The sequence below is a fragment of the Chelonia mydas genome, chromosome 3 (genome assembly GCF_015237465.2).
Source record: "Chelonia mydas isolate rCheMyd1 chromosome 3, rCheMyd1.pri.v2, whole genome shotgun sequence".
Taxonomy (NCBI): Eukaryota; Metazoa; Chordata; order Testudines; family Cheloniidae; genus Chelonia; species Chelonia mydas.
In genome coordinates this window covers 201128883-201150771 of record NC_057851.1, presented here as the reverse complement: position 1 = coordinate 201150771, position 21889 = coordinate 201128883, and the positions used below count along the sequence as shown (strand labels likewise).

Sequence of the window (21889 nt, the reverse complement as noted above, 5' to 3'; positions counted from 1 at the left end):
GCTCCCTCGCCCTGTGGAATAGTCAAATGGATTCAGGTCTCAGTTCTTTTCACACTGAGTACTGGGACCACAGGAAGGGCTCTGGTCAAGCTCTCACAAGCAGAAGTGATGACTGTCTCCCTCCCAACAGGATAAGGGACAGGCACCTTGATGTTACCTGTGACCCAGTGTCCCTCTTCCATCTTCTTTGCAGGACGATCCATGGCTTGATCTACAATGCCCTGAAGCTGTTCATGGAGATGAACCAGAAGCTGTTTGATGACTGCACGCAGCAATACAAGGCAGAGAAGCAGAAGTGAGTAGCTTGGGCAGGTGCCTCCCTACAGCTGACCTAAACTAATATCTGAGTCTCCTTGACCATATGGTGAAAGTCCTGGAGGCAAGTTAAAAGCCAGTACGGTTAGCAGTCAGGTTTAAGTGGTTGCTCAGGTCAAACAGGGACTGTTCAGAATCTAGGGAAGCCAAGGGGAAGGAGTATAAATGAAAGCAGGAAAAAAGCGAGATGGAAATTAGGATGGCAGAGGTAGACACCGAAGAGCAAAAAGCTAAAAACAACTGAGAAATCCTGTCAGTCTATCAGAAGCAGGAAGCCTATGGCAGAACTGGTGGGTTTGCTGGGCCATCACAGAACAAAGGGAGAAGTGGAGGAGGAGAAGGACTCTGCAGAGAAACGAAGGCCCTGATTCGGCAGTGCATTTAAGCACCTTCTCGTCTCCCATTGACTTCAATGGAACCTAAGCACATGCTTAAAAATTAAGTCTCTGCTTAAGGGTTTTGCTGAATTGGGGCCATAATGATTTCTTTGCAGCCTTCCCTACAGAGGACGTTTGGGGAGGTATCTGCTGTTCTCATATTATAAAGAATTGTCTGGGGTTAGTTGTCAAAAGAGGAGGTGCTGGAATAAATTGATCAATTAAAGGGGCTCTGGTCCCCAGCCCCTAGTGATATATCCAAGAATTGTGAAGGAATGTAGGAATGAAGTGGCTGAGCTGCTAATACGTACATGCTTGTTAAAGTCAGGTACTGTACCAAGGACTGGAGGGTAACAAATATTGTACCTATTTTTAAAATGTCTCTGGGGGTAGTTACAGCCCTGCGAGCCTTACTTTGGTACTTGGTAAGTAGGTTGAACTAGAATAAAAAATACCTAGTAAAACAGGATAGGCTGAGAAAAAGGCCTGCATGGCGTCTGCCAAGGAAAGTTGTTCCTCACTGACCTAGCAGAGCCCTTTGAAGGTATCAGAAGAACAGTGGATAAAGAACAGGATGGCATCATTTATTTTGCTCACAGGAGGCTAGTAAGGAAACAAAGTAGCCCTGGGCTGAGAGGTAAAGTTCCATCATGGATCAGAAAGTGGTTAAGAGAGAGAAAACGAAGAGCTGGGATAAATGAACTTTGTCACACTGAAAGCTGATGACAGTGAGGGTTTCCCAAGGGTCCACACTAGGGCTGTTGCTGTTAGAAGGAATATATCTGTAATGTAGGTGGGGTTGCCCAGCACTTTGCATTAAGGGTATGTCTGCACTGCAGCTGGGAGGTGCTTTCCAGTGCAGATAGACAGACTTGTTTGCTCTGCTCCAGCTAGTGAACTCAAAACAGCAGCGTGGCCGCAGCTCAGGCAAGCCACCCAAGTACAGACTCGCCCAGCCACCTGCATGGAGGTACTTGGGTGGGAGTCTGAGCTGCAGTAGCAGACACACCCTAAAACACCTTGTTTTCATTAACTTATGACTTTTCCACACTTTAACTGTTCCGGCTGACATTTTCCATGCAGGAGGTCTGGCTCTGACTGCATGGTTTTAGAAAATTTCAGCCAAAATTGGTCAGAGAACATAAAATGTATAGAAGCATGGAACTACGTTGTTTTGCTCATGTTAAAAATTTCTGACAGCCTGGTCTGTGAAAAGCTGTATTCTTCTGCCCCCCCCCCCCCCCCCCACAACCCCCCGCTTTGGAGCAGCGATTTGAAATGTGGCAGGAGGTGACTTTTGTGGCAGGGATATGCCTCTTGAGATCCCATGTGAAAATCTGCCCAAATTTTACCCAGTTGTCGAGTAGAGATGTGCAAGAGTTTCGCAGCTAAATTCCCCAAGGATTCGATCTGCACTGGGCATGCTTCAGCCAGGGCTGAGCAGGACTTTCCCTGCAGTTGCAGCTCTGGGCTGTGCTGGGTCCAGGCCCTGGACTGAGAGCAGGGAGATTCTTTCCTGTGCTCTTAATGACCCCCTGGCTGCTGGGCCCAGGCAGTGTGGAGATGAGAGCTGGCTGACTCTAATGCAGAAGGGACAAGAGCCAGACCAGCAAAGTAGTGGGGAGAGTAGATTGGGACAAGGAGCCTGAGGGGGAGGCTGGGACTGGAGTCTGGCAGGGGTGGGGAGAGGGAAACTGGGCCTGAAAGTTAGGGTGAGGGAAACTGGGGCTGGCTGGGCAAGGAGACCAGGAGAGCCGGGGGAGACTGGTACTGGGATTCTGGGAGCCAGTATCAGGGGGGATTGAGACTGAATGAGGAACCAGGGGGAGACTGGGGCTGAGGACCCATGAGGGAGTTGGAGCAGAGAGAGACCTGACAAAGAGCCGGGCTGCAAGGGGAGAACTGGCACTAGCTGGGCAAAGAGATTGGGACAAAGAGACAAGGCAACGGACACGGGGGACACTGAAATTGGAGCCCAGGGAAGAAGATTGGGACTGTGAGTGAGTGGGGAAGGAGCCTGGATGAGGAGCCAGGAGGAAGGAGAACTGGGATATGCTGGGCTAGGAGACTGGGACTGGTTGTGGGGGAACCTGGGATGGAGAGTCCAGAGGGGCGAAACTCGGACTTGCTGGGAAAAGACTGGGACTGGTTAGGTGAGGCATACAGGGACCAGGGTATGGGCAGTCATGCCTAATGGTTAGAGTCAGGTGCCTAGAACTGGAACCAGGACCAGAGCCAGGCACCAAGCCAGGGGCCAGGGCTAGATCTGGAGCCAGGCACCAAGCTGAAGGTGGAACCAGGCGCCAAGGTGGAGCCAGGTGCCAAGCTGAGGGCTGGAGCCGGAGTCAGCATCAGAGGTAGGGTCTAGGAACAGGGACCTGGAGTGAGGTAGGAAAGCAGGAACTGGGAGCAGATGGGAACTAGGATAAAGAGGGCAGAAATCAGGAACAGGCTGGGAGGCAGGAAGACAGGGCTCAGGAATCAGGCAAGTAGACAGTGTCCATAGTACAGTAGTAGCCAGCCCAGGATTTACCTTGGACAACCTCCTATGCCTCTTTTGGGTTTAAGTAGTGCCTCCCAGCCAATGAATGGGGCTGGATATTCTCCCCAGTTAGGAGCTTTGTGGAGGGGACTTTGTGAACTAGAGCTTTGCTAGCACCCTTCTCTACTGGTTTGGGTTTTCCGCTGGGTGGTAGCTACGGCAGAGCACTGTCTGCGGGCCTCGGTTCAAGACCTGTGATTCTTCACAAGGAGAATGAGACTGGGATGAAGAGCTGAGGTAGGGAAGAAACGGGACTGGGGCCAAGCAGGTTGTAGGGGACAGGGCAGAAGAGTCTGTGCCCATTAGAAATACTCCCCTCCAGAACCTGAAATGGAGTCCATGATTCCTGAGTCTCACCGTTCCTCTGCTGTCAGTAAATATTTGTGAAATCAACTGGGGAAGTGTGTGTCTCATTCTCCTCTAGTGCTGGCCCACATAGAGGAGGATAATCTACTAATGCTGTCAGTTATTCTGTTAGCTCAAGTTGCAGAGGTCAGTGGGGTGGTTCTAAAATTTCCAACCCAGCTGATGACCATTTGGGGGTCAATTTGATGCCACATGATGGAATTTGTGTGTTTTCAGCTTGCTTTTTTCAAAGTTAGCAAGTTACATGCACAAAACTGTGTTCAAAGAACATTATTAACATTGCAAAGTCAAGCGCTTAGAAGATAGGAAATGCCAGTATAAAGGTTGCCTGTGCAATATTAATTCGTCCCTCTTGTGCATATGTATAATAATAGTGTCTGTAATTACATGATCACGTGCTGTTTTTTCCATAGGACCCTGCCCCCTTCAGTGAGAGACTGAGGAGAGGAGAGATTGAGAAGGATGAGGACTGTTTAGGTTAGAAAGAAGAGGGCACATAGGAGGTATACAAAATAATTACAGGGATAGGGAAGGTATGTTGGATGTTCCTGTTCACCTTGTGTCATAGCACAAGAACAAGGGGATGTCGCATAAGGCTGATAGCCAACCAATGTGCAACCGATAAAAAGAAACTTATTTTTACACCAGGCATAGTTAGCCGTGGAACTCACTGCCACAAGGTATCACTGAGGCCAAGAGTTTAGGACGATTCATAAAAGGATTAGACATTTTTCCCCCAGGGCAGATTGGCAGAAGCCCTGGCGGTTTTTCACCTTCCTCTGCAGCATGGGGCACAGGTCACTTACTGTAGGAGTCTCTGCACCTTGAAGTTTTTAAACCATGATTTGAGGACTTCAGTAGCTCAGACATAAGTTAGGGGTTTGTTACAGGAGTTGGTGGGTGAGATTCCGTGGCCTGCGTTGTGCAGGAGGTCAGACTAGATGATCATAATGGTCCCTTCTGACCTTAAAGTCTATGATTTAAATGGTTAATGACCACCCACAGTGCCTGCCTCTGCAGAACTGATCACTTCCCGCACCTTGCAGCCACACAACCTTTGTGAGCAGCACTGGGCAGTTCAAGGCATGCCCATTTCCCCTGGGCCATACACTGAGTGGGTTGATGGCAATGCTGGTATCCTTTTCTAGAGCCCCATAGCCCTTCGGGAGAAATGAGGCCATGCACCTTGATGTCCAAAGAGCGATTAGTTACTCCTTAAACAGGGTTAAGCTGCTCAGAAGGCCAGACCTTTGGAGAAGAATTAGAAGGTCAAGCCCTATAAGATGGTGCATCTGGTCCTGCTATGAACTAGCTGATCGTCTGTACCTCAGTAGCTTGGGCCTGGTGCAGCTATAGGGATGGCAGGCTCAGGAGCATGTGTCCACACTGCCTTGTGTGAAAGCTGAGGGGCGGCTGGGTGGAGTTGTGGACACGCCTTCATGATCACTGTCTGGAGCCTCTCGCAGCTGTGAGTGCCAACCTCAGGGCAGATGGTGAGAAAACAGGGCCGACACCCCAAGTTGGTAGTGTGTTCTACAATTAGATTTCACCAAGCCAGTAGCAAATGTGAACTCCTGGATCACTATACCAGTCTTACCATGAAGTCACAGACAGTCCCCTTAGACCAGAGGTGGGCAAACTACAGCCCGCGGGACCCTCCTGCCCGGCCCCTGAGCTCCTGGCCCAGGAGGCTAGTCCCCAGCCCCTCCCCTGTTGTTCCCCCTCCCCCGCAGCCTCAGCACACCGCGGGCACAATGCTTTGCGCGGCGGGGCTGCAAGCTCTTGGGGCACCACAGTTGCAGAGCCCGACCTGACCCAGTGCTCTGTGCTGTGCGGTGCGGTTGTAGCACCGCCAGCCACCGGTGCTCCAGGCAGTGCGGTAAGGGGGTGGGGGGTTGGATAGAGGGCAGGGAAGTTCGAGGGGGTGGTCAGGGGCTGGGGGTGTGGAAAGGGGGCGGGGCGGTCAGAGAGCTGGAAGCATGGGTTGAATGGGGCCAGGGGTCCCGGGAGGGCAGTCAGGAAGGAGAGGGGGGTTGGATGGGGCGGCGGGGGGCAGTTACAGGTGGAGGGTCTGGGGGCGGTCAGGGGACAGGGAGCAGGGGGTGGTGGATGGGGCAGGAGTCCCGGGGTGGCCGTCAGGGGGCGAGAAGCAGGTGGGGTAGGGGGCTGGGCCACGCCTGGCTGTTTGGGGAGGCACAGCCTCCTCTAGCTGACCCTCTATACAATTTTGGAAACCCGATGTGGCCCTCAGGCCAAAAAGTTTGCCCGCCCCTGCCTTAGACTCTCAATCTATCTTGCCACGCAGGCAAACTGAACTTAGTGATAATGGTCACCTAAACCAAAAATCACACATCAGATTGCTCCCAGTCCCAAGAGACCAATCACTTACCCCAGATCTTACTCCAAAGACTACACTGGCAACCAATTCTATAGTAAACTAATTACAGGTTTATTAGCTCCCTCTTGTAGCTGGTTGTGGAGCGGAGGGAACTGAGGGGGTAGGGTATCTCTACCCTCAGTTTGTAGAACGCAGGGCTTTCCCAGCCACCTACTGCTCAGAAAGGCTTTGTGCATTCTGGCTGGGCAGGCCACTCCCACAGTGTGTCTGTACAGGCAATATAGTGGGAGAATGAGTAAAGGCTGGTAAGTGGCCTCTTGTAACATCAGATGGAATTAAAAAATGTCCTGCTGCAGGGCATAAAACCACTCTCTGACTGATGGGAATAGGAAGAAACTTCCCTTATGGAATGGCGTTGCACGTGTATATCATAGGCCTGTAATGCCAGTCAGCATGGGTTTATGGGAAATAGGTCTTGGTAAAGAATCACAATTTTGTTCTTTGGTGAGATTACAAATTGGTCAATAAAGGCACCTGCATAGATGCAACCTACCGAGACTTTTGTCAGCATTTGACTTAGTTGCGCACTGTACAATATCAGCAAGAGCCCACATTAAGTGAATTAACTAGCTAACTGACAGGTGTCAGAAAGTAGCCCTCAACGGGGAATCATCATAGAACAGGGGTGTTTGTAGCGGGGTTCTGCAGTGATTGGTACTAGGCAGGCACTAGTCAGCATTTTCAAGCGTGATGTGGTAGTAAGTATGAAATTACTGCTGACGCAAAGAATGATGGAGTGGTAAATAATGCTGAGGAAAGGGCTCAGTGACACACAGCAATCAGGATCTCTTGGTAATCTGGGCCCAGTCAAACAAAATGCATTTTAATGAAGCCCAGATGCAAGGCCATACATCTTGGAACAAGGAATGCTGCCAGCCCCTACAGAATGGGAGACTGTATCCTGGAAAGCAGGGACTGTAAAAAAATACAGGGGTTCCATTCTGGATAATCAACTGAACGTGAGCTCCCAATATGATCCTGTGGCAAAAAGGGCTAATACGGTCCTTGGATGTAGAAATAGGGTAATAGTGAGTAGGAGCAGGGAGGAGTGATTTTTACCTCTGCATACTGCATTGGTGATCCCAATATTGGAATATTGCTGTGACAGGTTCAGTCACAGAGATTCCCTTGGGACTGTCACCTGACGTTCTGAAATTACCTCTGAGCCCATTTTCTCTGCCAGCTTAGGACTCCAGAACCCTGCCTTGTTGAGCCAGACATGCCAGCCTGCTGCAACACAGACCCAGGTCTGGTCCATGCCCACAAAGCTGCAGACTTAACTGAAAACAGCTCAGCAGGTTACCTATCTCCAGCACCCAGACACCCAGTTCCCAATGGGATCCAAACCCCAAATAAATCCGTTTTACTCTGTGTATAAAGCATACACAGGGTAAATTCATAAATGGTCCGCCCTCTGTATCACTGATAGAGAGAGATGCAGAGCTGCTTGCCCCCCCAGGTATTAATCACTTACTCTGGGTTTGTTAATAAACAAAAGTGATTTTATTAAGTATAAAAAGTAGGATTTAAGTGGTTTCAAGTAATAACAGACAGAACAAAGTAAGTCATAAAGCAAAAACACACAAGTCTAAGCCTAATACGTTAAGAAACTGATTACAGGAAATATCTCACCCTCAGAGATGTTCCAATAAGCTTTTTTCACAGACTAGACTCCTTCCTAGTCTGGACCCAATCCTTTCCCCTGGTACAGTCCTTGTTAGTTCCAGCAGACATGTTAGGTGATAACTAGGCGTTTTCTCATGACTGGCAGCCCCTTTTGTCCTGCTCCACCCCCTTTTCTAGCTTTGGCACAAGGTGGGAATCTTTTGTCTCTCTGGGTCCCCACCCCTCCTTCTAAATGGAAAAGTCCCAGATTTAAGATGGATTCCAGTATCAGGTGACATGGTCACATGTCCTGTGAGACCCCAGCCTCCATTCTTCCTGGGCTGGCCCACACGTACACAGGAAGGACTGCAGATAAACAGAGCCAAGTACAGGTCACTGATTCTGAAGCACCCTTAATGGCTTCCACTTAATATGTTTACATCAGTAAGAGCCATTTACATCTTATTCTCCTAACTCCAGACATAGAAATAACACATGCGACCAATCGGGTGGACACACTCAGTAAATTATAAACTTTGTTATGATACCTTACAAGAGACCTTTTGCATAAAGCATATTCCAGTTACATCATAGTCACATTTATAAGCATCTTTTCATAAAGCATATGGAGTGCAGCATCACAAGTGCTTCCGGTTGTGGTGTCCACATGTTACAAGGATGTTGTAAATTTGAAGAAGATGCAGAAAAGAGCCCCAAGCTGGAGAAAACGCCGTGGAGTGAGGGACTCAAAGAGCTCGATCTGTTCAGTTTATCAGAAGAAGATTGAGAAGTGACTTGATTACAGTGTGTACATGCCTTCATGGGGAGAAAGTACAAGGTACTAAAGGGCTCTTTAGTCTAGCAGGGATGGGCAGACCAACAACCAGCACCTGGAAGCTGAAGCCAGACAAAATGTATTTAGAAATAAGGTGCAGATTTTTACCAGTGAGGGTGATTAGCCCTTGGAACAAACTCCCATGGGCACTGGTGAATTCTCCATCTCTTGATGCCTTCAGGCCCAGACTGGAGCCTTTCTGGAAGATCTGCCAGACCCAAGTTGTTTGGCTCAATGCAGAGGTAACTGGGTGACATTTTCTGGCCTGTGTTATACAGGAGATCAGACTAGATGATCAGATGGTCCCTTCTGGACTTAAACTGTATGAAAAATCTCTGATTTGCTCACCTGAGGCTTTCTTGTGCCATCCTCTGAAGCTTCTGGTCCTGGCCAGTGTTGGAGAGGGACCTTGAGTTAGATGGACCCTCGCTTGGATCTGGTAGGGCAGTTGCAGTGCTCCTGTGCCTTGCCTGGGGAACGAGAGTGGTAACTCCAAACTAGCCTCAGCACGTAATCCTGGGGACAGATCCACATGCTTCCCTCCTCCAAACTCAAACACATGAACTGATCATTCAAACAACCCGCTTCCAAGTGCTTTACCCTCCAACTATCCCCCAGCTAGCAATCTGATACCCCCCAAAGACAGACAGCCATTCTGTGCCCACCCAAAATCTTCCCAGGCACACTGAATGGAATGCATCCTCCTCCAGCTGCCAGGTGTTCCCAGTTTCCAGGTGTTACCCCCCCACCCAGAAATTGTTTTGTTGTAAAGGACAAAATTAGTGACCCCCTTTTCACTTCCCCTCCCCCCATGTCTCCTGCTGTCTCCAGGCCCCCCATCGGATTTCCATCTCTGCCACGTTTCCCTAGAGTTTAACTTCTTCCCTTTCTCGGCAGAGGGAGGTTCAAGCTGAGGGAGCGAGAAGAGATGTGGCACAAGGTTGAGGAGCTGGCCCGGCAGAACCCCCAGGTAATGATGTCACTCGGAATGGGATGGACGGGAGAGAGAGCCTTGGGGTTCCAAACGCCTGCTGCCTTGGCCTGCAAAGAGCAGAACCTGTCACTGGGCTCCTCCTCGCAGAAGGTCCTGACCAGCCATGGAGCCCCAGTGGCAGCCTGAGTCTCAGTCCCCTATTGTTGTCATGAAGTGCAGTTACCTGAGGATGTTGCCAAGCTAGTGGAGATACCTCCAGTCTCCCAGCTGGCCTCTTACTTCAGTGGCATTGACCATCTGATACGGGAGGAGCAACTGTCCCCTGGAAAGCCTAGGTGTGTTCCAGGTTATCAAGTAGGGAGTGTGCCAGTGGCCAGCACTCTCCTGCTGTGCCAGCCTAGGCATTGTGCATGGCACACCACCACTGCTCAGCAGGCAGAGTGGGAACAGCGAAGGGCAGGAGTCTCCCTGGCTCAGGAATACTGTCTAACCCCTTTGTGCTGGCTTGAGGTGTAGAAGGTGCTTTGCAGTATTAGGTTGGGAGCATGTGAAATTCCCCTGGGGCCCAGCCAGACATGGGGGATTCTGGTGCTGGAGTGCTGTGTGCCTGCGTGCTGAACTAACCTCCCGGATTGTTCGGATTGTCTGCAGTACCCCATGTATTACGCGCCCCCACCTTTGCCTCCTGTTTACTGCATGGAGACAGAGACCCCAACTGCCGAGGACATTCAGCTACTGAAGAAAACAGTGGAGACAGAGGCTGTGCAGGTGAGTCATGGTCCAGCACCCTAGGCAGAGTTCCTCAGAGGCCGTCCCTCCACTATAGGTGGTTCCATTAGAACAAAGATATTGCCAGACTGGATCAGAGCTGAGTCCAGTATCCAGGGGCCAGCACCAGATGCTTCAGAGGAAATGTTAAAAACTCCACAGTAGGAAGAGGTGAGACAGTTAGAGATTCTTAAACCCTGAAGGAGGAGGATTTATCGCCCTTCAAAAATTTAGCATTGGCTGTTATACTTCTGCATAGTCTTGCGCTCCATATGAATGTCCAGCTCCCCTTTGAGTCGTGCTGAGGTCACATGTGAGCCCAGGAGTGTGTCTATAGTTAGGGCCCTACCAAATTCACACCCATGAAAAACGTGTCACAAGACCGTGAAATCTGGTGTTTTGTGTGCTTTTACCTGATACTATACAGATTTCATGGGGGAGACCAGCGAAATCAGGAGTCCTGACCCAAAAGGGAATTGCAGGGGGTCACAAGGTTATTTTAGGCGGGTTGTAGTATAGTCACCCTTACTTCTGCGCTGCCTTCAGAGCTGGGCAACCGGAGAGTGGTGCTCTGACGGGCTAGGGAGCTGCCCTGGGAGGCCTGGCCCCCATTCCCTCCCCCCAGCTCTGAAGGCAGCACCCTGCCAGGAGCAGTGCAGAAGTAAGGGTGGCAATACCACACCATGCCGTCCTGACCTCTGCATTGCTGCCTTCCAAGCCGGGTGGCCGGAGAGTGGCAGCTGCTGACTGAGGTCCCAGCTCTGCAGGCAGCAGCGCAGAAGGGTAGCAGCACCATACCATGCCATCATGACAGCAGCTCTGCCTTCAGAGCTGGGTCCCGGCCAGCTGCCCAGGTCCAAAGGCAGCGCCGCCACCAGCAGCCGTGCAGGAGTAAGGGTGGCAGTACTGCAACCCCCTCACTCCCACAATAACCTTGTGACCCCCCTCCCTCCCTCCCTCCCCCCCTTTTGGGTCAGGACCCTAAAATTACAACACCGTGACATTTCAGATTTAAATAGCTGAAATCATGAAATTTATGATTTTCGAAATCCTATGACCGTGAAATTGACCAAAATGGACCACGAATTTGGTAGGGCCGCATGTGGCTTTGGGTAGTAGGCAGAATCCCTCCCCAGCAAGCGGAGCCTCCTTAAACATAGGCAGCTGGGTGGAGCACTGCTGTTACTGCTCAGCTTTGTCTCTTCTCACAGGGTGAGGCAAGGGGCACATGAGCAAGAGCCTCCTCTGTCCCTCTGGGCTGGGGGAAGGGGAGATGATCAAAGTTGATCTGGGTGAGAGTGAGGGGCATGGGGCTCTCGCTGGGTGGGAAGTTAGTTCATCTCCAGAAGCTGAGCGCTGACCGTGGACTTTGTCTCTAGATGCTGAAAGACATCAAGAAGGAGAAGGTTTTGCTGCGTCGGAAATCTGAGCTTCCTCAGGATGTCTACACTATAAAAGCCCTGGAGGCCCACAAGAGAGCAGAAGAATTCCTCACCTCAAGCCAAGAGGCGCTCTGACGGGTTAGGGAGCTGCCCTGGGAGGCCTGGCCCCCATTTCCTCCCCCCCAGGGGTACCCAGAAATGCACTTGGTTCTAATGTATAACTAGGGAATGAACATGGTGAGCTGTGCCTGTCCACGCCATTCTCATTCTTTCAGGGTAGATTTGGTTTTACATTGTACCTCGTATCTCATTGCATTGTCACATCCTCCTGCTTTTTCCTTTAACGCTGTTTTGTGTGTGCGTTTGCAAAGGGAGCCCAACCAGTCCATTTCTGCATCATTCCAGGCAGGATTCATTCCATTCCCTGCTGCTTACTGACGCAGGACCAAAGCCTCCCGAATGCTCAGTGTCTGGATGGGATTTCTCAGCCAGAGACTACGTCACATGGTTCTGCACACAGCCCAAGGCCCTGTGCATGGACCATCCTCCACACCCACACCCTGCTCCATCTGTGCATCAGAGAACTGTAGCCATGACAGCAGAGAGAGGCTCAGCTGGTTGAATCAAGTCCAGGGCAGATTTGTTCACTACAGTGATTTCTCAAGGGCCTTTTCCAGTCGAATTGTAACTGTTCTCGATGAGAGGTGATTCCACTGGTTAATAATCTGGCTTGGCAGGAAAACAGATATTTACCTTAACTTTTCCTTTACTTAATTGAATCTCCCCAGTCTATTCTCTCCTCCTCCCCCCCATCCCCCCCAATAAGGTGGGCTAATCCTTTGCTGGGTGAAGTGCTCTGCAGTCTCTGAATGTAAGCCCATTATTACTTGTATTCCTTTTTACCACCCTCAACTAATTACCCTCTCCCTTCTTCGTTTAGCATGATTTTCCCCCCCACCCCACCCCCGAAGGTTTTTATTGGCCAAGCTCTAATGAGGAAAGATTGTCACTTCCTCCAACCATTGTTGCTCCTGTCTTGAGTTCCCTCAAACTTGTCACTGTATTTCCAGCAATGAAGTGCCCGAATTCAACATGCTATTTCAGGGGCACGTGACCAATGTGTCCCTGTTCTGTGATGTGTCTGCATACTCAACCGGAAGTTGTGCTAGCCGTGGTTTGTTGCCATATCACGGGGGCATCTGCTGCTCCATCGCTACACCCGCTGTCGTGTCCAGGAAGCTTGTGCGGATAGCCTCACTCCTGTAAGCCACTGGCACTAAAGTGATAGGTGGGTCTTGGGTCACTTTAAGTTTGGGAGCATTCTGTTGCCTCTGCATTTTGGAATCTGTAGCTGCTGCAGGCGTTGAGTGAGGCTCACCTTACGCTGGCCATGTAGGAGGCTAGTTCTCTTGTCTGTTGTGCAGCTGTTAGTTCTCTTGTAGCATAGAAGGGACTAGTTATACTACTTCATCATTAGGAATGTATTTGTCAGCAGCCCAGGGCCTTCATCCTAGCAGGTAATCTGTGGGTGCTATTGGCCGGGGTGCTGCAGTGTTTTGGTGGTTCTCTCCTGAACACTTGATTTTGTATCACAGCTCTCCCAGTTGTCACCCTGGGGAGACTAGTTTTTAAAGGGCGTGAGTGGGTTCGCTGTTCTATGCTACCTTTAAACAAATACTGGCCTCGCTCATAACACAGATTGACAGCACTGGCCAACCCACTCAAGCCCTAACTGCATTTCCAAATCATGGAAAATTACAAAAGGAAGAGCCCTAGAGTACCAGGTCTGCTCTTCATATTAAGGGTATTCCCTGCTCCATCTCTGTGTTGTCTGTCTCCCGGGGTTCCCCTTGGGAGACAGTGCTCTAGCCTCATACTTCTCACTCCTGACCTTCAGCCTGTCTTTTCTTCCCTAACTTCACCCCACTGCCCCTACTTTTAATTCTGACCCCTAACTCATGTTAAATTCCTCTCCTTGTTTAGACCCTTCACAGGTATCTCCTTTCCCCTGCCCATCCCTACCCCCTCCCCCTCCCCCTGTTTAGCTTTTTCCTAAGTCATTCCTTCTATACCCTGGCTCATTCATGTTCTTTTGAATTCCCTCATGCTAGATGTGCCTGTCTCCCCCAGCAGAGGGGGGGGGGTGGTAATTTACATAGTAGGTTCTTTAATCCCTTGGAGATCTTTCTCTCTTCCCTCCCAGCCCCAAACAGAATGGCCTCTCTATCTGCTTCACCCTGTGAGCTACTTAAAGTCTCTTCTGGATCCATGAATCACAGATTGGGGCGGTTACTGCTTACTTTGAATGTGATCGTTAGCATGGAGCCAGGTGCTAAACACTTACCGCATGCCTGGCCCAGCACCTCTATTGGCTACATAGCAGCTGTTATCCTGGAGTAGGGGCAAGGAAGGTATGCAGGAGTCCGTGGGGATGGGTTCCTGAGCCCTTCATAACACTGGTGGAGCAGAAAGGGGCACTGGGCTGAGGAAATGGAAGGGGTTTGCAAGGGAATGGGAAGAAGGAAGAAGTCAGTTTGGCCTTGGGGTTGTAACACACATAAGCAAGAGCCTTCAATGAAGCAAGCTGCCTGTCAGCCCACCTCTGAAATGCTCCAGAAGGTTCCAGGGAGCAGGCACCTGCCCCAGTGGAGCGTGCACTGGGTGTAGGTGGCCTGAATCCTGTAGAGAAGTGGGTTCGCAGTAGAAGAGATGGAGGATGTAGCTGCATTTCAGGCTAGGATTTTCCTGGGGGGTGGGCTCTGGGGCCTGTCCTGAAGGGAGTAGCAGTGAAACGTTCCACCTCCATTTCTATCCAGGACAGCACTAGTACCTGGCTGGGTTGTATACTGCGGCATAGCGATGGAGCATTGTGGGCTGGATGACTTAGATGTATACATAGCCCTCTTTTTAATCTTCTTGGGGGCAGGGAACTTTGTGTTTAGTACTTTAACATTAAATTTTGTTTGCTGCCTATTCATTCCCGTGTCCTATATATGTAAGGTGGGGCAGTGTGAGAAAGGGGTGAGTGCATGTGGCACCTCTGCAGAACTATCATCCAACAGAATTACAGCTAGTACTCGGCCGCTGGTAACTGTCTGCTATGCCACAGTTGTCTTTTGTACAAAATTTATTTCCTAGCATTCTGCCTGTGCCCTCCCCACTCACACAGACAGAGCTGGAGCTGCCTCTGCCACTTCTCACATAGCCCCTCCCCTCATGAGGGAAAAGCAAAACTAAACAATGCAGTCACCCCCTGGACACAAGTATTAAACTGCTTACAGGTCATATGTACATATGGTGTACTTTATTTTCAGTAGAGCATTATAGTATGAAAGTGTTGGATTTTGTACAGATGTCCCTGTATGTACAGAACTAAATAAAATGGATCTCTTGAAAAGACAACACCCTGGACTCCACCTCCTGTGACATGGTATAGCACAGCTGTTTGCCCTCGACAGCACATGCATGGGTGAGGAGGGAAATACCCTTTCCCTCATTGTGATCCATGGCACCTAGTGCAGATCTGTTGTTCCTCACAGACAGACCTGGCTAGAGCCAATAAACACTCTGCCCTTGGAGGTTACGAAGGCAGTCTGGTTCCTTAGGGGCAGAGAACTACTACTGGGCTAGCATGAGGACACCACAATAACTGACATCAAACTATCCAAGAGCTGGGAGTGGGAAAGGAAGAGACAAGGAAACAGATTTCCTCAGTGGGAGACAAACTGAACATCTTAGCACTTCAGCACTGTGGGGAGGTAAAGTCACATTGTTGACCCTTCCAGAGAAGGATGGCAGTGGTCGACCTCCCATATATAACCGGAGCTTAAAGTGCACAGGGTAGCACTTTCAGGAGAGCTGATGTAGCTGAGTACAGAGGGACCTGACCCTGGCTCTGCACTTCATTTCCATTCCGGCCTAGAGGTGCTGAGACTCTGCCTGGCCTGCAGCGTTCGCTGCACCATAGCCGTCCACTGGTCATCTGAGATCTCGCTGGCCCATGTGGGGATTCCCAGGGTCGGGAGCTTCACGCCAGCCATCGTCCTTTTCACCAACTCCACATGTGCTAGAGCCAAACAAAGTCAGAGCATGAGACCAGATCCTGCTGCTGAGACAGCACCCAGGCCCAAAGCCTTCAAACAGACAGACTCTGGGAGCTCTGCTCCACCTCCAAGCAGCCAGGTACTGGTGTTGATACCACGCCCAGCATGAGAGAGCTGCCTCTTTCTCTAGCCCCAACAGATGCCACTTCAGTCTAGAATAGAGGGAAGGGGATTCTCTTACCTGGATCCATAGGGATGGAACTTCGGCTGCTCTGAGCTGCAGCTCCGTCGTCCTCCTCCTCCTCGCTATCCACAGGGGGGTCTGGCAGATGCAGCCTCAGCATCTGCAGTGCACAACAAAATCCTCAAGTTTCAGCAAAGCCTGGGGCAGAAACATGGTCTCCCTCTGCATCCATCCTCCTGTACAGCCCCTCATTACACTTCTGCCTCAGCATGCTCCCCAGTATTGCCAACCCAAAGAGTCATGAGTCAGATCCCCCAAAATCATGAGATTTAATACATGACTAGGTCAGGATTTTTGGTCTGTCTTGATTTAACTTCCCCTCCTCCCTCACTCAGTGTACCACAATCAGTGCTGACAAATTTAGAGTGCGTAATGCAGTTCTGGGCCCTGCTGAAAGAGCTGTCACTAAAGAACACAACTGAGCTCAGGGCCCCATAAAAGACAGGCCTGGCTCTGAAAAGCCTTGAAACTAGTGCAAGCATAATAATGTGTCTGTAACACACTTCCCCCCCCCCCCCCGCCCCCATCTTATCTATACAATAAACAAACATCCATTAGATGGGAACTTTTAACACTTGCAATTTCCAGAAAGCCTTTGACAAGGTCCCTCACCAAAGGCTCTTACGTAAATTAAGTTGTCATGGGATAAGAGGGAAGATCCTTTCATGGATTGAGAACTGGTTAAAAGACAGGGAACAAAGGGTAGAAATAAATGGTACATTTTCAGAATGGAGAGGGGTAACTAGTGGTGATCCCCAAGGGTCAGTCCTGGGACCAATCCTATTCAACTTATTCATAAATGATCTGGAGAAAGTGGTAAACAGTGAAGTGGCAAAGTTTGCAGATGATACTAAACTGCTCACAATAGTTAAGACCAAAGCAGACTGTGAAGAACTTCAAAAAGATCTCACAAAACTAAGTGATTGGGCAACAAAATTTAATGTGGATAGATGTAAAGTAATGCACAATGGAAAAAATAACCCCAACTATACATACAATATGATGGGGGCTAATTTAGCTACAACTAATCAGGAGAAAGATCTTGGAGTCATCATGGATAGTTCTCTGAAGACGTCCACGCAGCGTGCAGTGGCAGTCAAAAAAGCAAACAGGATGTTAGGAATCATTAAAAAAGGGATAGAGAATAAGATGGAGAATATCTTATTGCCCTTATATAAATCCATGGTACACCCACATCTTGAATACTGCATACAGATGTGGTCCCCTCATGGCATTAGAAGAGGGCAACAAATGATTAGGGGTTTGGAACAGGTCCCATATGAGGAGAGATTAAAGAGACTAGGACTTTTCATCTTGGAAAAGAGGAGACTAAGGGGGGATGTGATAGAGGTCTATAAAATCATGTGCAAAGAACAAGCATGGAGCCATAAACATCTATGGGGCCCAGCTGCTAAAAGATGACTGAGCCATACTGTGTCAGTGTGGGTCATGGACTATTATTTCTGAAAGACAGGGTGAAGGAGAGACACAAAGTATATAAAGTAACAGAGCCAAGTTGCAGAGATCTGAGCTCTACTTCCAGCTTTGCCAGAAGGGACCTTGTATAAGCTCTCATTTACTCTGTCTGTGGAAAGGGTGATCGATATGTTAGCCCCCAAGGCAGCAGTATGAGCCTCTGGCTGATACGGGATGTGAAGTGCAAGGAATAGTTACAGCAGTTAGTGGAAGAGCTGGGACTAGGACTCATGATCTCCAATGATGCAGTTTAGTGCCCCTAGGCTTACAGGGCATTGTGAGGGGAGTCGGGTGCTTTCAAATTCTGCTTCCGCAAAAACACGTGAGGGACAGAGCTCCTCGTGTCATGGTGAGACAGCCCCCAGCAAGGGCCTAAATCACTTTACTCACAATAAGTTCACAAGATGGCAGCAGAGCACCCCATCTGCCCTGCACACTCCCCCCACACGCCAGACACCCCCACGTGACCTGCAATCGCTCCTGGATGCCAGGGGCTGTCTCTACAGGGGCTGTCTCAGCTGCCAGCGAACCCGTGTCCCACGACCCCAGCTCTGGATCCTGGCTCAGGGGCTGGTAGAAGTAGCCATCGCCGCCCTCCTCCTCCTCCTCCTCCGGCTCCTCACTGCTCCAGTCTCCAGGGGGGTCCAGGGCTCCCTCAGGCACTTCCTGCGGCCCCAGCTCCTCATGCTCGTTGGGACAGATCCGTTCAGGGCCCATTGTCCGTGCAGCCACCAGCTCCGCGGCCATGCGCCAGCGCCTCAGCCTATGGGGGGACTGGGTCAAAGAAGCTCCAGCCCCCACGCAGACTTCCAGCACTGGGCCTCACCCCCCACGCCAACCAGCCTCCCCTCCGCATCCCCCGTGCTGGCCCCCCCCCCCTCGAACCGGCCCCCACTCCACACCCCCAGGCCGTGCTGGGCCCCCCCCAACCAGCCTCGCCTCCACATCCCCCGTGCTGGGCCCCCCCCCCTCCTCGACCCGGCCCCCGCTCCACACCCCCACCCCGTGCTGGGCCCCCCCCCCTCCTCGACCCGGCCCCCGCTCCACACCCCCACCCCGTGCTGGGCCCCCCCCCCTCCTCGACCCGGCCCCCGCTCCACACCCCCAGGCCGTGCTGGGCCCCCCCCCAACCAGCCTCGCCTCCACATCCCCCATGCTGGGGCCCCCCCCTCGACCCGGCCCCCGCTCCACACCCCCACCCCGTGCTGGCCCCCCCCTCGAACCGGCCCCCGCTCCACACCCCCACCCCGTGCTGGGCCCCCCCCCCACTCGACCCGGCCCCCGCTCCACACCCCCACCCCATGCTGGGCCCCCCCCCCCCTCGAACCGGCCCCCGCTCCACACCCCCACCCCGTGCTGGGCCCCCCCCCCAACTCGAACGGGCCCCCGCTCCACACCCCCACCCCGTGCTGGGCCCCCCCCCCCCTCCTCGACCCGGCCCCCGCTCCACACCCCCACCCCGTGCTGGGCCCCCCCCCCCCCCTCGACCCGGCCCCCGCTCCACACCCCCACCCCGTGCTGGGCCCCCCCCCCTCCTCGACCCGGCCCCCGCTCCACACCCCCACCCCGTGCTGGGCCCCCCCCCCCTCCTCGACCCGGCCCCCGCTCCACACCCCCACCCCGTGCTGGGCCCCCCCCCCTCCTCGACCCGGCCCCCGCTCCACACCCCCCCCCCGTGCTGGGCCCCCCCCCCCCCTCGACCCGGCCCCCGCTCCACACCCCCACCCCGTGCTGGGCCCCCCCCCCCCCTCGACCCGGCCCCCGCTCCACACCCCCACCCCGTGCTGGGCCCCCCCCCCCCTCGACCCGGCCCCCGCTCCACACCCCCACCCCGTGCTGGGCCCCCCCCCCCCCCCCTCGACCCGGCCCCCGCTCCACACCCCCACCCCGTGCTGGGCCCCCCCCCCTCCTCGACCCGGCCCCCTCTCCACACCCCCACCCCGTGCTGAGCCCCCCCCCCTCCTCGACCCGGCCCCCTCTCCACACCCCCACCCCGTGCTGAGCCCCCCCCCCCTCCTCGACCCGGCCCCCTCTCCACACCCCCACCCCGTGCTGGGCCCCCCCCCTCCTCGACCCGGCCCCCTCTCCACACCCCCACCCCGTGCTGGGCCCCCCCCCCTCCTCGACCCGGCCCCCGCTCCACACCCCCACCCCGTGCTGGGCCCCCCCCACCAGCCTCCCCTCCACATCCCCCATGCTGGGCCCCCTCCTCGAACCGGCCCCCACTCCCCCACCCCGTTCTGGGCCCCCCCTCAAACCGCCCCCCCCCCCCACACGCACCCCGTGCTGCCCCCCCACCAGCCTCCCTTCCTCATCCCCCGTGCTGGCCCCCCCCCTCGAACCGGCCCCCACTCCACACCCCCAGGCCGTGCTGGGCCCCCCCCTCGACCCGGCCCCCGCTCCACACCCCCACCCCGTGCTGGCCCCCCCCCTCGAACCGGCCCCCGCTCCACACCCCCACCCCGTGCTGGGCCCCCCCCCACTCGACCCAGCCCCCGCTCCACACCCCCACCCCGTGCTGGGCCCCCCCCCTCCTCGACCCGGCCCCCGCTCCACACCCCCACCCCGTGCTGGGCCCCCCCCCTCCTCGACCCGGCCCCCGCTCCACACCCCCACCCCGTGCTGGGCCCCCCCCCCCCTCGAACCGGCCCCCGCTCCACACCCCCACCCCGTGCTGGGCCCCCCCCCCCTCGACCCGGCCCCCCGCTCCACACCCCCACCCCGTGCTGGGCCCCCCCCCCCCTCGAACTGGCCCCCGCTCCACACCCCCACCCCGTGCTGGGCCCCCCCCCCCTCCTCGACCCGGCCCCCGCTCCACACCCCCACCCCGTGCTGGGCCCCCCCTCGACCCGGCCCCCCCCTCGACCCGGCCCCCGCTCCACACCCCCACCCTGTGCTGGGCCCCCCCCTTGAACCGGCCCCCGCTCCACACCCCCACCCCGTGCTGGGCCCCCCCCCTCGAACCGGCCCCCTTTGCCTGCAGGGGCAGCTCACCAAATCCGGGCCCGGGTCTCTCCCGGTCTCCAGGCAGGAGCGAGATTTCCGGCTTTAGCCCCCGGACGCGGAAATTCGTATTTGTCCAATGGGGATGACGTCACAGACAGGCCTTATGGGTATTGTAGTTACATTGTCACTCCCAGCCCCCCTCGCCCATGGCCCCTCACCCCTCACCCCCCTCAGAGCCCCCTGCACCCTCCCCTCCCCATATCTCCTCCTAGGAGCTCCTATAACCCCTCCCTTCTCCCCCTGAAATCCCCCAGAGCCCTCGCCCACAGCCCCCATCAACACCCCCCATGGCCCCTCCCTCCTCCCCCCTGTCACCACCCCCAGAGCCTCCTGGCTCTTCCTCCTCCCCAAATCACCCCGCTTAGAGCCCCCCATGGCCTCTCCCCATCATCCTCCTCCCCTCAGAGCCCCCATGGCCCTTTCTCTTCGTCATCCCCTCAGAGTCCTCCATTGGCCTCCCTGCCCCTTATGGCACCCCCACCAGAACCCATGAAATATGCTGCAGTGGTAGTTATGGAACAACTTGGTCCCAGTGAACGTTTCCTTCTGAAGTCAGAGGTTGGCGTGTACTCTGAAGCAGCAGTGTGTATGTATATTGCTACCAAAACTTTTGCTTTTAATATTTACTGTGACAAGGCAGCATATTCTTCTTCACAGATTTGTAGACTTTAGGAATGGAAAGGGTCCAATATGATCAGTCTGGTCTTCACAGCACAGGCCAGAGAATGTCACCCAGTGATTCCTTTATTTTACTACATAATTTTTAAATTGGGTTTAAAAAAAGAACTAGATGAGTTCCTGGAGGATAGGTCCATCAATGGCTATTGGCCAAGATGGTCAGGGATGCAACCCAATGCGCCAGGTGCCCAAAAACCTCTGACTGCCAGAAGCTGTGATTGGGTGATGAGATGGAAAATTGTCCTGTTCTGTTCATTCCTGCTGAAGCATCTGGCACTGGCCACTGTCAGAGACCGTTGGTCTGATACAGTATGGCCGTTCTTATGAGCCCATTCCTGCTGAGTGGGAGTGTCTTTCTTAGAAACATGTCTAGTCTTGATATAAGGACTTCAAGTGACAGAGGATCCACCACAGCCTTAGATAAATTGTTCCAATGGTTAATTACCCTTTGTTAAAAATTTGCTTCCTATCTCCAGTTTCACCTTCCAGCCATTGGATATTGCTGTATTTCTGTGTGCTAGATTAAAGACCCCATGGCTATCAGAAATCTTTTCCCAAACTAGATACTTATGGACTGTGATAACTGATAAGCCACCACTTAAACTGCTCTTGTGGAAATAAAATACGTTGAACTTCTTTGGTCTCTGACCGTAAGGCAGGTTTTCCAGACTGTGAAACACTCTTGTGGTCCTTTTCTGAATCCTTTCCAATTTGTCAGCATCTTTGCAAAGTGTGGACCTATACATTGGACACAGTATTCCCGTAATGGGCTCTGTTTGCCCTGTACCGTGGTAATAACACCTCCCCTGCTTATATATCCAAGGATAATATTTGCTCTCTTACCTACCACATCAAATCTAGGAGCTCAGGTTCAGCTGATTTTCCACAATGATCCCTGTGTCCTTTTCTGAGTCACCCCA

The 21889-nt window shown here is 53.2% G+C and overlaps 2 protein-coding genes across 3 annotated transcripts in view; one reads left to right on the top strand and one right to left on the bottom strand.

Annotated features, from left to right (window-relative positions):
* The window catches only part of PPP2R5D (protein phosphatase 2 regulatory subunit B'delta), a 47181-nt gene extending 32257 nt beyond the window's left edge, over nt 1-14924 (top strand). The window contains exons 13-16 of one of the 2 annotated variants that reach the window (XM_037896297.2): nt 194-295; nt 9336-9408; nt 10024-10140; nt 11520-14924. In XM_037896297.2, coding sequence (XP_037752225.1) covers nt 194-295; nt 9336-9408; nt 10024-10140; nt 11520-11657 — 430 coding nt within the window. In that variant the 3' untranslated portion in view covers nt 11658-14924. Of the gene's footprint in view, nt 1-193; nt 296-4013; nt 4057-9335; nt 9409-10023; nt 10141-11519 lie in introns of those variants that run through there. The other variant, XM_037896298.2, reaches the window with a different exon arrangement.
* On the bottom strand, nt 14805-20542 carry MEA1 (male-enhanced antigen 1). The gene is made up of 4 exons (XM_037896299.2): nt 20280-20542; nt 17754-18048; nt 15807-15909; nt 14805-15588 (listed from the first exon to the last, which is right to left on the bottom strand). Exons 2-4 carry the CDS (start codon nt 18030-18032, stop codon nt 15425-15427), a joined length of 546 nt encoding a protein of 181 aa, XP_037752227.1. The 5' UTR covers nt 18033-18048; nt 20280-20542; the 3' UTR covers nt 14805-15424.
* Between the last annotated feature and the right edge of the window lie 1347 nt (nt 20543-21889).